The 18,665-nt window shown below is 42.6% G+C and overlaps 1 protein-coding gene across 1 annotated transcript; it reads right to left on the bottom strand.

The window, feature by feature from the left end:
* Positions 1–3,175: 3,175 nt before the first annotated feature.
* LOC115169429 (G-protein coupled receptor 55-like) lies at positions 3,176–6,499 on the bottom strand. The gene is made up of 3 exons (XM_029725020.1): positions 6,247–6,499; positions 4,899–5,033; positions 3,176–4,207 (listed from the first exon to the last, which is right to left on the bottom strand). Exon 3 carries the CDS (start codon positions 4,199–4,201, stop codon positions 3,227–3,229), a length of 975 nt encoding a protein of 324 aa, XP_029580880.1. The 5' UTR covers positions 4,202–4,207; positions 4,899–5,033; positions 6,247–6,499; the 3' UTR covers positions 3,176–3,226.
* Positions 6,500–18,665: the final 12,166 nt, after the last annotated feature.

Here is an 18,665-nt window from a genome sequence, read left to right as displayed (position 1 = left end):
TCGCTCTGTACTTTGCTCCATTCATCATTCCCTCAATCCTGACTAGTCTTCCGGTCCCTGCCGCTGAAAAACATCCCCACAGCATGATGCTGCCACCACCATGCTTCACCGTAAGCACGGTGCCAGGTTCCCTCCAGACAGGATGCTTGGCGTTCAGGCCAAATAATTCATTCTTGGTTTCATCAGACTAGAGAATCTTGTTTCTCATGGTCTGATAGTCCTTTAGGTGCCTTTTGGCAAACTCCAAGCGGGCTGTCATGTGCCTTTTACTGAGTAGTGGCTTCCGTCTGGCCACTCTACCATAAAGTCCTGATTGGTGGAGTGCTGCAGAGATGATTGTCCTTCTGGAATGTTCTCCCATCTCCACAGATGAACTCTGGAGCTCTGTCAGAGTGATCATCGGGTTCTTGGTCACCTCCCTGACCAAGGCCCTTCTTCCCCAATTGCTCAGTTTGGCTGGGCGGCCAGCTCTAGGAAGAGTCTTGGTGGTTCCAAACTTCTTCCATTTAAGAATGATGGCGGCCATTGTGTTCTTGGGGACTTTCATTGCTGCAGAAATGTTTTGGTAACTTTCCCCAGAGCCGTACCTCGACACAATCCTGTCACAGAGCCCAACGGACAATTCCTTCGACCTCATGGATGGTTTTTGCAATGACATGCAATGTCAACTCTTATATAGACAGGTGTGTGCCTTTCCAAATCTTGCCCAACACAAGACAATGTTCACCAGCTAAAGAACATTCAGGATCCTGCCTGGAACATTCAGCCAACACAACATCCATATTCAGTTAGACTGATGATGTAGTATAATATTAGCTAACAACTGCATTGTGCAATGGAGGCTCCTCACAGGAGGAAGGGGAGTAACATCCTCTTCAGTGAATTTCATAAAATAAAAATGGTAAAACATTGAAAAGTTATGCTTTTTAGATAAAACTATGTTAAATACAGTTGAAGTCGGAAGTTTACATACACTTAGGTTGGAGTCATTAAAACTCGTTTTTCAACCACTCCACAAAGTTCTTGTTAACAAACTACAGTTTTGGCAAGTCGGTTAGGACATCTACTTTGTGCATGACACAAGCAATTTTTCCAACAATTGTTTACAGACAGATTATTTCACTTATAAATCATTGTATCACAATTCCAGTGGGTCAAAAGTTTAAATACAGTAAATTGACTGTGCCTTTAAACAGCTTGGAAAATTCCAGAAAATGATGTCATGGCTTTAGAAGCTTCTGATAGGCTAATTGACATAATTTGAGTCAATTGGAGGTGTACCTGTGGATGTATTTCAAGGCTAACCTTCAAACTCAGTGCCTCTTTGCTTGACAACATGGGAAAATCAAAAGAAATCAGCCATGACCTCAGAATAAAAATTGTAGACCTCCACAAGTCTGGTTCATCCTTGGGAGAAATTTCCAAACGTACCACGTTCATCTGTACAAACAATAGTACGCAAGTACTACTATTGGGCAGAACTGATAAAGCGTGTGCGAGCAAGGAGGCCGACAAACCTGACTCAGTTACACCAGCTCTGTCAGGAGGAATGGGCCAAAATTCACCCAACTTATTGTGGGAAGCTTGTGGAAGGCTACCCAACCACCATGGGACCACGCAGCTGTCATATCGCTCAGGAATGAGACGTGTTCTGTCTCCTAGAGATGAACGTACTTTGGTGCGAAAAGTGCAATACCAGAGCAACAGCAAAGGACCTTGTGAAGATGCTGGAGGAAACAGGTACAAAAATATCTATATCCACAGTAAAACGATTCCTATATCGACATAACCTGAAAGTCCGCTCAGCAAGGAAGAAGCCACTGCTCCAAAACCCCCATAAAAAAAGCCAGACTACGGTTTGCAACTGCACATGGAGAAATGTCCTCTGGTCTGATGAAACAAAAATAGAACTGTTTGGCCATAATGACCATTTTTATGTTTGGTGGAAAAAGGGGGAGGCTTGCAAGCCGAAGAACACCATCCCAACCATGAAGCACGGGGGTGTCAGCATCATGTTGTAGGGGTGCTTTGCTGCAGGAGGGACTGGTGCACTTCACAAAATAGATGGCATCATGAGGCAGGAAAATTATGTGGATATATTGAAGCAACATCTCATCAAGACATCAGTCAGGAAGTTAAAGCTTGGTCGCAAATGGGTCTTCCAAATGGACAATGTCCCCAAGCATACTTCCAAAGTTGTGGCAAAATGGCTTAAGGACAACAAAGTCAAGGTATTGGAGTGGCCATCATAAAGCCCTGGCCTCAATCCCATAGGAAATTTGTGGGCAGAACTGAAAAAGCGTGTGCGAGCAAGGAGGACTCAGGTACACCAGCTCTGTCAGGAGGAATGGGCCAAAATTCACCCAACTTATTGTGGGAAGCTTGTGGAAGGCTACCCAAAATGTTTGACCCAAGTTAAACAATTTAAAGGCAATGCTACCAAATACTAATTGAGTGTATGTAAACTTCTGACCCACTGGGAATGTGATGAAAGAAATAAATGCTGAAATAAATCATTCTCTCTACTATTATTCTGACATTTCACATTCTTAAAATAAAGTGGTGATCCTAACTGACCTAAGACAGGGAGTTTTACAAGGATTAAATGTCAGGAGTTTTGAAAAACTGAGTTTAAATGTATTTGGCTAAGGTGTATATAATCTTCCGACTTCAACTGTATATCATTCACATTTACAACCACACATGGACAGACAGACAGACAGACAGACAGACAGACAGACAGACAGACAGACAGACAGACAGACAGACAGACAGACAGACAGACAGACAGACAGACAGACAGACAGACAGACAGACAGACAGACAGACAGACAGACAGACAGACACACAGACAGACAGACAGACAGACACACAGGCACACAGTCTTGTATTACTAACCTTGTGGTGACACACAATTCAGTACAATTTAAAATCCTATTTTCCATAACCCCTAAACCTAACCTGTACCCTAACCTTAACTCTAACCTTAACCCGAAAACCTAACCTTAACCCTAGCTCCTAACCCTAACCCTAAAGCTAATGCTACTGTAGCTCCTAACCCTATCACTAATTCTAACCTTAATCCTAAACCACCACACCTGTGTTGGGGACTTCTGGTCCCTCTCTCTCACACACACGCAAACACACCCATACACGCACACACACATATACACACTTTATTTAAAATATGATTTTAATAAAAGAGATGTCAAAAAACATGATGATGTTATTCTGGCGGTGTAATACATGGAGGGAGGGAGGGGTATGATGCATCATTATCGGGGTAGGTTTGTGTGTTCACAGTTTGATTGGTGGTTAATGCAATCTCTGAGCCTCTGTCAACTTCTGCTGATCTACTTGCTTTAGAATAAAACTGTTTCAACAGAAAGTAATAACTAATGGAATCCAAGAAGCAGTTTGTGGTAGCGATCCATTCACAAACCTGCCAAAAACCATCCCAGTCTAACGTTTCCCAGTGGTTTGTTTTGGCCAGGTATTTCAGCAGAAACCCAAGATGGATGGGGGTGTAGCAAACCACAAAGACGATCAGGTTGGCTGTTATAATGCCAATGATGTTCCTCTTCTCCACAGTGGTTTCTTCCTGATCCTTCTCCTTCAGCAGAACCATTATGGTCTGTGTGGAAAAAAACACTATAATCAAGAGTGGGAGAAGGTACCCCAGCACTTCTAGAACCGCAAGGAACCCAACAGGCAATGGGATTTCTTTACATCTCTGATAGCATGTCAATAGTTTTTGGGGATGGTTGGCATCACTGAACACACCACAAATCATTACTACCATGACCCATATGGCCCCACACACCGCCACAGCCACCTTCTTTGATCGCCACGCTCTGGTCTGGAACGGGAACTTGACCACCAGGAAGCGGTGGACGCTGATGGCGGTGACGGTGAAGATACTGGCGTACATGTTGATGTAATGTGTTGAGATGAGAAACGAGCAGAAGGGCGTTATGGGCAGACTCTGGAAGGCATCATAGATGCGGAAAGGGAGGAAGAGGATTAGGGCACAGTCGGCAGCGGCGAGGTTCAGCATGAAGATGTGTGTGTCCGTCCACGTGGCCCGTTTGATGAAGAAGACACGTAGAGACGCCATGTTGAGTAGCAGGCCCACCAGAAACACAGAAAGGTAGCTCACACCTTGGAGGATGTGTATGTGGATGGTGTTCGTGTCACACATAGCTACCTAAAGAGAGATTATAAAAACATCATTTACTGTTCTTTTTCTCTGAGTGTAGAAAGTTTTTTTTGCAGAGTTCACGACCTGCTACACTTGTGAGAAGCAAGACAAGCCACACCCCCAAGACAACTCTCGTTTGCCTTCATTCATGGCCGCTAGCATTTCATAATGAGCACAGATGAAAAACTAAGCCATATCAGGAAGTGCAGTTGCCTTTTAATCTGCTCTAAAGTGAAGTAAATTGAGGACAAACCTGCACCTTAATCCCATTTCTTTCATCTCTGGTCTCTTTTCAGATGATTTTATATATATTTTCATTTAACTAGGCAAGTCAGTTAAGAACAAATTCTTATTTACAATGACGTTCTACCCCGGCCAAACCCGGACGACGCTGGGCCAATTGTGCGCCGCCCTATGGGACTCCCAATCACGGCCGGATGTGATTCAACCTGGATTTGAACTGTAGTGATGCCTCTTGCACTGAGATGCAGTGCCTTAGACCGCTGCGCCACTCAGGAGTCAAGAATGAAGTAAAGGCAAGGAGAGAATCCACTTCAGACTATTGAGCTGCACTCACAGTAGTAGACTCTTGGTCTAATATGAGTATTTGTGTGCACCAGATCTACAGGAACCATGCGGTTCCTCAGTGCATAAACATACCTTATTTAGCCAGACAGTCATATAAACATAATCATACCTGTTATTTCCCTGCTCTTCTTTCACTTTCACTCTCAGGGACTGATGTTATATTACTCCTTCCAACGAAAAGGCTTTAGAATAAGTTGCTTTTTTATTTTTGTCACTTGTCAGGGTAAAACTGCAAGTCAGGCGTCTACAGTTAAAAGGAAATGAGAGTTCTGTATGTTACTGATTCATAATGGTGTGGGTTTCCCACTAACTGACTAACATCTCTGCAAAACCACAAATAGGTTATCTTTTAAAATTGTTCACCAAGGCACAGTATTGCACGGTGAAATACATCTTTGATACATTGCAAATATTGTCAGTAGATTGGATTATCACAATATACTGTTGTTGTTAAAGTGAAAATGTGACATTTACAGTATTCATACAGACTTATTCCACATTTTGTTGTGTTACAGTCTGAATTCAAAATGGATTAAACAAAAATCTCACCCATCTATACACAATACCCCAATTTTAGCAAATTTATTGAAAATGAAATACAGAAATATCTGATTTACATAAGTGTTCACACCACTGAGTCAGTACTTTGTAGAAGCACCATTGGCAGCAATTACAGCTGTGATTCTTCCTTGGTAAGTCTGTAAGAGCATTCCACAGCTGAATTGTGCAGCATTTGCCCATTATTCTTTTCAAATGTCTTCAAGCTCTGTCAAATTGGTTGTTGATCATTGCTAGACAACAATTTTCAGGTCTTGCCATAGATTTCCAAATAGATTTAAGTTAATGCTGTAACTCAGCCACACAGGAACATTCATTGTCTACATGCTTATATATGTGTAGTGATTGGGTGTATTGATACTCCATCCAAAGTGTAATTAATAACTTCACCATGCTCAAAGAGATATTCAATGTCTGTTTATTTTTATCTACCAATAGGTGCCCTTCATTGCGAGAAATTGGAAAACCTCCCTGGTCTTTGTGGTTGAATCTGTGTTTGAAATGTACTGCTCGACTGAGGGACCTTACAGATAATTGTGTGTGGGGTCCAGAGATGAGGTAGTCATTTAAAAAGTATGCAACTTATTATGTGACTTCTTAAGCACATTTGTACTCCTGAACATATTTAGGCGTGTCATAACAAAGAGGTTGAATGAATATTTGTTTTATTAATAAGCAACAAAAAAAATCCACTTTGACATTATGGGGCATTGTGTGTAGGCCAATGACCAAGAACATCAAAACGTAATCATTTTTAAATTCAAGTTGTAACACAACGAAATTTGGAAAAACTCAAGGTGTGTGAATACTTTCTGAAGGCACTGTGTCAGAAATACTCCATAAATAGCCATATGTGTAGCCTACATCATTTAATATTTTTAAGACCAAATATTACTTACCTTTCAATTGAACTTTTCTATTGTCAGAACTTTAGAATGCCCGATTTAGGATCTGAAACTCAGTTCTATGTTACAATTTTACATATTTTGCTAAATGCTCATTTGGGACTTCTGTAAAGTATGGTCTATCTTCCTAGCTTCTATCTAAACCTTGATAGAGGAAGTCACATAAAAAGACTATGTGGGGTGATCCAAACCTCAATTTGCATGTTTTGCTTTGTGACTGGTTAGGGAGGAAGCAGTGTTGCTATGTCAACAGGGCTGTGGGAGAGTGAAGTATAGTTTGGCCAGGGTGTACAGTATTGACCTGTGTCACGTACAGTAAACCACTGGCTGCTCTTTGTACTCAAACAGAATGATGAAAGTAGAAACAAATGCACTGAGGGTTGTGTACATGACACTGCAACAAAATTTCCCCATGGGGACAATAAAGTCAGTAAGTTAGTAAGGGTGTTGTTTCACCAGAATATGTTCAGACGAGAGAGTTTTACTTTACTCAACTCCCTCCTCTGAAACTGAAATGTTGAAATAATCACTCAACTGTGACAGTTTTTTGGTGGTATTCATGTAACTGTATAGGTCATTAGACACTGTAGCCAAGATTTGTGTGATTTTGAAAGGCAAAAAATAATGCAAAACTGTATTTTCATCTTGACCTTCTCACCTCTCTTCAAATTGAGGCATTTTTCTTCCATTCCTTTTTGTCTTACACAATATCTCATCAAGGGACAATTTCCGTCAGGAGTGTTGAAGGGGAAAAACGGGTCAGCGGGGAGACGGAAGTAGAGGTCGGAGGTCATGACTGGAGCACCAGGGGACTGATTGGACAAGAAGAAATTGATTGTCTTCTTCTGAAAGACTGTCTTTCCAGCTCCAATCATCCCGAAAAGCAATGTTGTAAATGGGTCAGTGTTTCATTCTGAGAAATTTAGAGAATGAAAAGAGAGGTAAATTGCTGTTTTGACAATTGGAGTGAAAATTGGACCAAGAAATGACCTGTGACAAGCAGCCTTGAAGGAAATAGGTCACACTTTCAAATTGTGTCATTGTGATATTTTCTGGTACTTCTGATTGGAAACAAGTCTCCCATTCTCTCTTCTCTTTCTCATATTTTTCCATTTCCTTTGCCTTCTTATTTTCCTTATCTTTCTTTCCCTCTCTCTCTCCCCCTCCCTTTCTCCTCTGACGCTTGTTCAGCCAAACAGCACCCATCAACAACAGACTGACATTATGAATCCAAACCACCACTCGCCATGGCTGACTCGCTCCTCCATCACTCCATTCTCCATTCTTTTTAGTGAGATTTATTTTAGCATTTAATTTCACCATAATTTCAGCTCTTATAGCTTCATCAGGGTGGCATGGTATTTTACAACCAAGCCAAACAAGATGAGGGGAGCAGGACTAACCAGACTAACCAGCCTGTTGATCTGGGATCGTATTCATTAGATTTTTTTAGCATTTTGGTCATTTAACAGATGCTCTTATCATTGTCCACCTTTCTCACTCTATGTTTAAAGCGTCTCGGAGTATGAGTGCTGATCTAGAATCCGTTTTGCCTTTTACAGTAGATCGTGATGAGTAACATTACATGGAGCTAGATCAGCAATCCTACAATTGAATACAGCCCTTAAACTCATTTTAATGAAGATGCAACTCGAACCAGGAGAACACAACAACAACAACACCAGAGAATCAGAGCTGGTTACATTTGGCAATAGTGTACCCTCCAGGTATGTCAGCACAGTACAGTCCAGTCTGTGTCAAGAAGTCTATACCTTTATGGCACAGGTCAGTTTACACGGTTCAAGCCGGTTTGTCAGCAAAATGCCTGGGAAGTACTTTTCAGTACCTACACGACCCTCGGCTTACTTTGAAGTATTATTTAACACATTTCAGAACAAATCTCTCTCTCTCTCTCTCTCTCTCTCTCTCTCTCTCTCCGCATGTGTACGTATAAACACAGTCAGCCCTGCGGGTTGTTTGTGGACATGTAGATAGGTAATTGCCGTTCCCTGTGTAAACCCTATTATAAAGCATTTAGAGGCCATTTGGATGAACATTAATGACACATGGACATGGGCCTCTATATGCTGTAGATAGGTGGACCTTAACCCTACATTTAGGTCACCTTCACATTGTTCCTGGAAGCATTACCTCAGGCCAAACCACTGAAATTGAGGTTTAGGTGCTGTCAGTGTTTCATAATGTCAACTGGTAGCTTTTACTAAACCTAACACTGTAAGGCTTTAGGGAGTGTGGCTGACTGGATAACCTTGAACCCCACGGCACATACACTCTCTCCCACTGGGCATAGACGTAAATTAAACATCTTGTTTTGATTTACATTTGGTTGAGTTGTCAACTAACCTGAATTCAACGAGAAATCAACCAAAAATTTCCAAATTGTCAATCAGTTTTCCACGTTGATTCAACGTCATCACATTGAATTTACTTGTTGAAATGACATGGAAACAAAGTTGATTCAACCAGGTTTTTCCCAGTGGGCTGTGTGTCAGTCACATCAGGTCAGGAGGTGAGTAACCATGGAAGGAGTGACTATGCATAGATAATAAACAGCGAGCAGCAGCAGTGTAAAAACAATTGAACGGTGTTGTGCTAGCTACTCTGTTGCGTTAAAACCACATGAAAATATTTACTAAATAAACTAAAGTAAAAAAATCGAATCAAATCAAAAAGTAACACAAGAAAATTGCATAACAATAACAAGGCTATATACAGGACACCGGTACCGAGTCAATGTGCGGGGGTACAGGTTAGTCGAGGTCATTTGTAAAGTGACAATGCATAGATAATAAACAGCGAGTGGCAGCAGTGTAAAAACAAAGGGGGATCAATGAAAATAGTCTGGGTGGCCATTTGATGTTCAGCAGCCTTATGGCTTGGGGGTAAAAGCTGTTATGAAGCCTTTTGGACATAGACTTGGTGCTCCGGTACCGCTTGCCGTGCGGTAGCAGAGAGAACAGTCTATGACTTGGGTGACTGGTGTCTTTGACAATTTTTTGGGCCTTCCTCTGACACCGCTTAGTATATAGGTCCTGGATGTCAGGAAGCTTGGCCCTAATGATGTACTGTGGCATACGCACTACCCTCTGTAGCTTGTTTGGCCCTGTCCGGGGGTATCGTCGGATGGGGCCACAGTGTCTCCCGACCCCTCCTGTCTCAGCCTCCAGTATTTATGCTGCAGTAGTTTGTATCAGGGGGCTAGGGTCAGTCTGTTATATCTGGAGTATTTCTCCTGTGTTATCTGGTGTCCTTGTGTGAATTTAAGTATGCTCTCTCTAATTCTCTCTCTCTATCTCTCTCTCGGAGGACCTGAGCCCTAGGACCATGCCTCAGGACTACCTGGCCTGATGACTCCTTGCTGTCCCCAATCCACCTGGCCGTGCTGCTGCTCCAGTTTCAACTGTTCTGCCTGCGGCTATGGAACCCTGACCTGTTCACCGGACGTGCTACCTGTCCCAGACCTACTGTTTTCAACTCTCTAGAGACAGCAGGAGCGGTAGAGATACTCAATGATCGGCTATGAAAAGCCAACTGACATTTACTCCTGAGGTGCTGACCTGTTGCACCCTCGACAACCACTGTGATTATTATTATTTGACCCTGCTGGTCATCTATGAACATTTGAACATCTTGGTCATGTTCTGTTATAATCTCCACCCGGCACAGCCAGAAGAGGACTCGCCACCCCTCATAGCCTGGTTCCTCTCTAGGTTTTTTAGTTTTTCCAGCAAGCAATGCTTCTACACCTGCATTGCTTGCTGTTTGGGGTTTTAGGCTGGGTTTCTGTACAGCATGCCAAACCTTTTTAGTCTCCTGAGGAGGAAAATGTGTTGTTGTGCCCTCTTCACAACTGTCTTGTTGTGTTGGGGCCATGATAGTTCGTTGGTGATGTGGACACCAAGGAACTTGAAACTCTCGACCAGCTCCACTTCAGCCCCGTCGATGTTAATGAGGGAGTGTTCGGCCCTCTTTTTCATATAGTCCACCATCAGCTCCTTTGTCTTGCTCACATTGAGGGAGAGGTTGTTGTCCTGGCACCACACTGCCTGGTCTCTGACCTCCTCATCGCTGTCGGTGATCAGGCCTACCACTGTTGTGTTGTCAGCAAACGTAATGATGGTTTTGGAGTTGTGGTTGGCCACACAGTCGTGGGTGAACAGGGAGTACAAGAGGGGACAAAGCACACCCCTGAGGGGCCCCAGTGTTGAGGATCAGCGTGGCAGATGTGTTGTTGCCTACCCTTACCACCTGGGGGCAGCCCATCAGGAAGTCTAGGATCCAGTTGCAAAGGGATGTGTTTAGTCCCAGGGTCCTTAGCTTATGGATGAGCTTTGAGGACACTATGGTGTTGATGCTGAACTATAGTCAATGAACAGCATTCTCACATAGGTATTCCTTTTGTCCAGGTGGGAAAGGGCAGTGTGGAGTGTCATTAGGTTGTGTCATCTGTGGAACTGTTGGGGTGGTATGCGAATTGGAGTGGGTCTAGGGTTTCCGGGATGATGGTGTTGATGTGAGCTATGACCAGCCTTTCAAAGCACTTCATGGCTACCGACGTGAGTGCTACGGGGCAGTACTCATTTAGGCAGGTTACCTTCACTTTCTTGGGCTCAGGGACTATGGTGGTCTGCTTGAAACATGTAGGTATTACAGACTCTGTCAGGGAGAGGTTGAAAATGTCAGTGAAGACACTTGCCAGTTGGTCCGCGCATGCTTTGAGTACACATCCTGGTAATCCGTCTGGCCCCTCGGCTTTGTGAATGTTGACCTGTTTATAGGTCTTGCTCACATCGGCTACGGAGAGCGTGATCACACAGTCGTCCGGAACAGCTGGTGCTCTCATGCATGCTTCAGTGTTGCTTGCCTCGAAGGTCTGGTAGGCTCGCATCACTGGGCAGCTCTAGGCTGGGTTTCCCTTTGTAGTCCATAATATTTTTCAAGCCCTGCCACATACGACGAGTGTCAGAACCGGTGTAGGATTCAATCTTAGTCCTGTATTGACGCTTTGCCTAGTTGATGGTTCGTCTGAAGGCAAAGCGGGATTTCTAATTAGCGTCCAGATTAGTGTCCCACTCCTTGAAAGCGGCAGCTCTAGCCTTTAGTTCAGTCCTGATGTTGCCTGTCATCAATGGCTTCTGGTTGGGATATGTACGTACGGTCATTGTGGCGACGATGTCGTCGATGCACTTGTTGATGAAGCCGGTGACTGAGGTGGTATACTCCTCAATGCCGTTGGATGAATCCTGGAATATATTCCAGTCTGTGCTAGCAAAACAGTCCTGTAGCGTAGCATCCGCCTCATCTGACCACTTCCGTATTGTGCGAGTCACTGGTAATTCCTGCTTTAGTTTTTGCTTGTAAGCAGGAATCAGGAGTATAGAATTATGGTCAGATTTGCCAAATGGAGGACGAGGGTGTCACGCCCTGACCATAGAGAGCCATTGTTTCTCTATGGTGAAGTAGGTCAGGGCGTGACTGGGGGGTATTCTAGTTTATTATTTCTATGTGGGGTTCTAGGTTATTATTTCTATGTTGGTGATTTGTTAGACTCCCAATTAGAGGCAGCTGGTAATCGTTGTCTCTAATTGGGGATCATATTTAAGTAGTTATTTTTCCCACCTGTGTTTGTGGGATCTTGTTTTTGTGTAGGTGCCTATTTGCACTTCACTGTCTTCACGGTTCGTTTGGTCATTTATTGTTTTTGTATTTTGCTAAAGTTTCACGTTATAATAAAGATTTGGAACGCTACTCACGCTGCGCCTTGGTCCAATCACTATGACGATCGTGACAGAGGGAGAGCTTTGTATGAGTCTCTGTGTCTAGAGTAAAGGTGGTCTAGAGTTTTTTTCCTCTGGTAGCATATGTGATATGCTGGTAGAAATGAGATAAAACGGATTTAAGTTTGCCTGCATTAAAGTGTGGGTCCCACTGTACTGGTGTTAAAATAACACATTTGAAAGTGTTAACGATTTAACTCAGTTGCAGAATGTTCCCTATTTTACTCTTAAAATGTTAAAAGGAACTCATTTGTGGTGATTGCATATCTCTACTGTAGAGTAATGTGCAACACCTACCGTGTAAAAGGGAAAGGATATACCTTGTCAATTGCACAACTGAATGTTGTATTCAACCGAAATGTGTCTTCCGCATTTAACCCAACCGCTCTGAATAAGAACACTTGATTTAGAATAAACTGGACTACTTTGCTTAGTGTTGATGCTGTTCCACCCTTTTCAGTGTAAGAAATGAACACCTTCAGTGTTACCCATCCAGGTCATTTACTCAAAACGGTGCCTGAGGAAGCCTCGCAGCATCATCAAGGACCCCACACACCCCAGCCACAATCTGTTCACTCTCTTACCATCAGGCAGACGGTATTGAGCATGAGGTCTGATACCAACAGGCTCAGAGACAGTTTCGATCTACAAGCCATCAGACTGATGAACACTTGAACTGGACTGACCACCGGCTCTGATTTTCTGCACCTTAGCACACATGCACTCACTCACTCACTCACTCACTCACTCACTCACTCACTCACTCACCCACCCACACACACACCTGCTGCTACCAGACTCTTATGATTGCTAAGTACTGCACAATTTAAACACTTTCCCCCAATCCCCCCTTCCCCAAAACACGTGTAAATATTGGACTATAAATTGTGATGTTCATATTCTTACATTTTATTATTTCTTATTGTTGTTGCATTGTAGAGAAGGAACCTCCAAGTAAGCATTTCGTTGGATGGTGTATACCATGTGTATTCTGTACATATGAGTAATAAAACTTGAAACTTGAAACAAATAATTATTTTTGGGGTGTTGTTTTAACAGTGTATGGTGTAAAGCTTAATTTGCATATTTCCCAGAGATCATTTTCTTTTTAGTAAATTGTAGAGTTAAAACTTATGACTGTATTTGTTAGTGACAGAGACATGGTTGTTGAATTATTTCCTTTTAAAGGCCTGTGGCTTTCACCAAGTGAGCTCCTAGGCGAATATTATCATTAAAATGTTGTCACTGACGTGATCTTCCTGTCCGGTCTTGCGCCCCCTTAGGCTCGTGCGATGGAGGAGATCCTCTTGGACTAGTAAATTGGTGGAATTTTGATATCCCTCTAGTGGTTTGTGGGCTGTGCTTTGGCAAAGTGGGTGGGGTTATATCCTGCCTGGTTGGCCCTGTCTGGGGGTATCATTGGACAGGGCCAATAGCGGGAACGTTTGAACATCTTGAAGAACAATCTGGGCGAATGGCCACATACTCTTATCATCTCCACCCGGCATAGCCAGAAGAGGATTGGTCACCCCTCATAGCCTGCGTCCTCTTTAGGTTTCTTCCTAGGTTCCTGCCTTTCTAGATAGTTTTTCCTTAGCCACTGTGCTTTTACATCTGCATTGCTTGCTGTTCGGAGTTTTAGGCTGGGTTTCTGTATATGCACTTTGTGACATCTGCTGATGTAAAAAGGGCTTTATAAAAATATTTGATGATTTGATCAATACATTACATACAGTGCCTTGCAAAAGTATTCATCCCCCTTGGCGTTTTTCCTATTTTGTGGCATTACAACCTGTAATTTAAATTGATTTTTATTTGGATTTCATGTAATGGACATATACAAAATAGTCCAAATTGGTGAAGTGAAATTAAAAAAATAACTTATTTCAATTTTTTTTTTTTTTAAACCCGGAAAAGTGGTGCGTGCATATGTATTCACCCCCTTTGCTATGAAGCCCCTAAATAAGATCTGGTGCGACCAATTACCTTCAGAAGTCACATAATTAGTTAAATAAAGTCCACCTGTGTGCATGATCTGTCACATGATCTCAGTATATATATACACCTGTTCTGAAAGGCCCCAGAGTCTGCAACACCACTAAGCAAGGGGCACCACCAAGCAAGTGGCAACATGAAGACCAAGGAGCTTCCCAAACAGGTCAAGGACAAAGTTGTGAAGAAGTACAGATCAGGGTTGGGTTATAAAAAAATATCAGAAACTTTGAACATTCCACTGAGCACCATTAAATCCATTATTAAAAAATTGAAAGAATATGGCACCGCAACAAACCTGCCAAGAGAGGGCCGCCTACCAAAACTCATGGACCAGGCAAGGAAGGCATTAATCAGAGAGGCAACAAAGAAACCAAAGATAACCCTGAAGGAGCTGCAAAGCTCCACAGTGGAGATTGGAGTATCTGTCCATAGGACCACTTTAAGCCGTACACTCCACAGAGCTGGGCTTTACAGAAGAGTGGCCAGAAAAAAGCCATTGCTAATAAGATAGAAATAAGCAAACACGTTTGGTGTTCACCAAAAGGCATGTAGGAGACTCCCCAAACATATGGAAGAAGCTACTCTGGTCAGATGAGACTAAAATGTAGCTTTTTGGCCATCAAGGAAAACGCTATGTCTGGCGCAAACCCAACACCTCTCATCACCCCAAGAACATCATCCCCACAGTGAAGCATGGTAGTAGCAGCATCATGCTGTGGGGATGTTTTCATCAGTAGGGACTGGGAAACTGGTCAGAATTGAAGGAATGATGGATGGTGCTAAATACAGGGAAATTCTTGAGGGAATCCTGTTTCAGTCTTCCAGAGATTTAAGACTGGGACAGAGGTTCACCTTCCAGCAGGACAATGACCCTAAGCATACTGCTAAAGCAACACTTGAGTGGTTTAAGGGGAAACATTTAAATGTCGTGGAATGGCCTCTTCAAAGCCCAGACCTCAATCCAATTGAGAAACTGTGGTATGACTTAAAGATTGCTGTACACCAGCGGAACCCATCCAACTTGAAGGAGCTGGAGCAGTTTTGCCTTGAAGAATGGGCAAAAATCCCAGTGGCTAGATGTGCCAAGCTTGTAGAGACATACCCCAAGAGACTTGCAGCTGTAATTGCTGCAAAAGGTGGCTCTACAAAGTATTGACTTTGGGGGGGTGAATAGTTATGCACGCTCAAGTTTTCTGTTTTTGTGTCTTATTTCTTGTTTGTTTCACAATAAAAAATGATTTTGCATCTTCCAAGTGGTAGGCATGTTGTGTAAAATCAAATGATACAAAGCCCCAAACAAATCCATTTTAATTCCAGGTTGTAAGGCAACAAAATAGGAAAAAATGCCAAGGGGGGTGAATACTTTAGCAAGGCACTGTATATCACAAGGCCTTACTTGTTGGCCTAGTATTACCCTAACACAGTGGTGTTAAGAAACTGCTGGTATACAGGCCACATCTGGCCTGCAAGTCACATTTTGCTAGTTTGCAAAGTTATGTGTAATTCCTATTGGAATCCAGCCAGAGTTAGGATATCCAACAGTTGGAATTTTTATTCACCCGTAACCTGCTTTTAGAATGACTGTCAGAGTTAAGAAACTTGAAGAAAAATAATACTACCTAAACCATTTAAACCAGAACAACCATTTCAGTAACAGGTGCAATAAATCTAACTGATTGGATTAGTTTAGAACAATATATGTTATCTATCTTTATGTAGCATAAAATGTATCAATCAATGTACATGCAAAAACACAGATATAAAAAACAATCCCCCCCAAAAAAATCGACCTGCGGTAGAGCATGCTGGGAAATATGAAAATGATGGGTGTGGTTTTGAATGGACTGTTTTACTCTCCACAGTGTAAAACAATACTCTGGTTATCAACACCAAAACTTGGGGATCTTTTACACCACCAAGTGTTCATTTCACTCTTATAGAGTGAATTTAATTCCTGAATCTACACTAGAAATGTTACACTGAAAATCTACACTGGCCAATTTGCTTTGTAGGGAGAGAGGGGTGGGAACAGTGAATGAGAGAAGGAGAGAAGGACAGATTTAGGGAGGGAGAGAGTGACACATTTAGGAAGTGAGGGATGAGTGGATTTAGGGAGAAAGGGATGAGAGGAGTGGAGTAGAGCAGAGGATTGAAATTATGGGATTACGGTTTGACTTGGCTAGTACAGTACAGTGGAGATTAGGATTATCACAGGGAATGTTGCTGCGGGATTAAGAGTCTAATGACATAACAACAATCGCAATAGGCATCAACACACTGTATGGTCAAACAGTAGCAGATGGCAGTTTGCTATTACCTAATTGCTAAACCAAAGACTTTCTCTTTTACCAACAGCATAACAACAAACATATCAATGGCATTCAGACTTTATCTTATAAAAGGTGATTGTGAAATGCAAAGCAGAACAAATTTCAGTAGTGTAGCCTGCATGCTTGCAACAATAACCCAAAATATTCAATATCAATGTTGATATTCTGTATCTGTGGTGAATGTATGGCTGTAGTCTTATCTTTATTTATTTTTATTTTATTTAACCTTTATTTATGCAAGTCAGTTCATAACACATTTTTATTGAAAATTACAGCCTACCAAAATTATCTGTTTGATTGCCATGCCTTTCTATCTTTCTTAGATTTTCTCTATACCTGTCTAAGAATATGAATGTTTGTCTTTCTATGTCACTTGTCTTGTGGATCTGTTTTTCTGACTACCGCTCTCCCTTCCTGCCGCTCCACACATGTATGTCTGCCTGTTAGCCTTCCTGTGTTTGAAAGTGCCCTTTACACATCAGTATTGCAGTATGGGGGGGCTTTCCACCGCTGTATCTAGGTCAGTTGAGAGAGACACACCCTTATCTCCCCTTTTTGTGCCTCTCACCCTCCCTTTCCCCTTCTTTACCCCTCTCCCTCCGTTTTCTCAGTTTGCTGACTGTGACGCAACGCAGACCTGCTGCAGACTCACGATTCTTCATCTTCTACAAATGTTTTACTCCCTCATTCACAATGATGCAAAAGAGTATGTTATTTAGTTACATTTACCATGCTACACCTGACAATGTTTTTCTAAAAAACGTTTTTTTTCTTTCTTAAATCTAGAAAAAATCCACATTTAGAACCCTAACTAAAAGCATTCCTAATTTGCATTCTACTCTAAAAGGAATTTTCATCCCTACTTTTCCGTGTATTTACATTGTTGTATAGTTGAAAAAATGCCATAGTCTCCACCTCCATCATCCATGGGTGTGTGGTAGTGACATCATTAGGCCTGGGCTTCTGGGGCTTCAGTCCTGAATCTTTTGATGGTTCAATAATAACAATAATTATAACTATAAAAATAAAATAAAAATTCTGTCTGATTTGAGTTTCCATAACCACACATCACTTGTGCTATGCAGTATTTACTGACAAATTTTCATGACAAAAATAAACAGCACAATACACTGAGCTAGGCATTAGTAGGTACTGCAAGAAGCAGTACCTACTAAGAAGAAGCCCACAACTGGGCAACTCAAGTCCTGAGGGCCTGATTGGTGTCACATTTTTTCTCCATCCCTAGCAAACACAGCTGATTAATCAAATTGCATTCTAAACTGAAGATCATGATTAGGTGATTATTGGAGTCAGGTGTGTTAGCTGGGGCTGGGGAAAAACTGTGACACCAATCAGGCCCTTGAGGACTGCAAATGCCCACCCCTGCAGAGTGACGTGGTGCCTGCCGTGATTGGTCAAGATTTCACAACGCAGTGGACCATTCACGTCCCTTGACCTCTCCCCCACAGCGCCTGTTAGATGTCAATGTCATCATTCAGCAAAACGCCTGTCACTTAGTCGGAGTCTGCATCATAGAACAGAGTAAATACGGAACTTCTTCCAAAACCGAAAGAGAGGCAAAAAAAAAGTGAGCAGGTTGAGCACGAGCAGGCAGCAGTAAATGAGGTGGAGGGCAGAACAGCCAGAAAGTCAAAGTGCAGCAGCAGCAGAGTTAGCCACAGGGTTGTGCAGGGTTGGTTAGCTAACTATCTAGTCTTCCTCAGCATAATGGTTGGCTAATGCGAATAAGAGTGTTTAGCGCTCAGCATCCTTAAGCTATTGGGTGTCAGAGTTATTTAACAGTATATTTAGTGAATGGGCAAGCTAAGGATGTTGATCTGTCTGTCCTCTCTGTGACAGCGTTGTACAAGTCACAGCAGAACCCCATGTCCATTATTTTATTCTTCATGCACACAGCAAGCCCACGGTCGTGTGGGAGACGCATCCCTAAGGCCTCCTTCGGTTCCATTTTCACACTGACATACAAAGTAATTCCTATTACTATTACACCTACAAAGCAAAAGTCAATGTCCAAGATTTGTAAAAGCCTGGGTAAAAGGTATTATTTGGTAATGAAGTGGACAGTCCCGTACTCACTGTTCGCCTGCCCGACAGCTAGCAGTGAGGGAGATGGTGGTTGCCTGTCATGTCACGTCTTGTAGAGCTCCTGTATGCTGCCTCTCTCTGGTCTTAACCTGCCCAAAACCTAGCAGTGTGGCAGATGGTGGTTGCCTATCATGTCACGTCTTGTAAAGCTCCTGTATGCTGCCTCTGTCTGCTCTTAACTTTT

This window comes from Salmo trutta, chromosome 31 (assembly GCF_901001165.1).
Source record: "Salmo trutta chromosome 31, fSalTru1.1, whole genome shotgun sequence".
In the NCBI taxonomy this organism is placed as follows: Eukaryota; Metazoa; Chordata; class Actinopteri; order Salmoniformes; family Salmonidae; genus Salmo; species Salmo trutta.
This window is presented reverse-complemented; position numbering and strand designations above follow the sequence as displayed.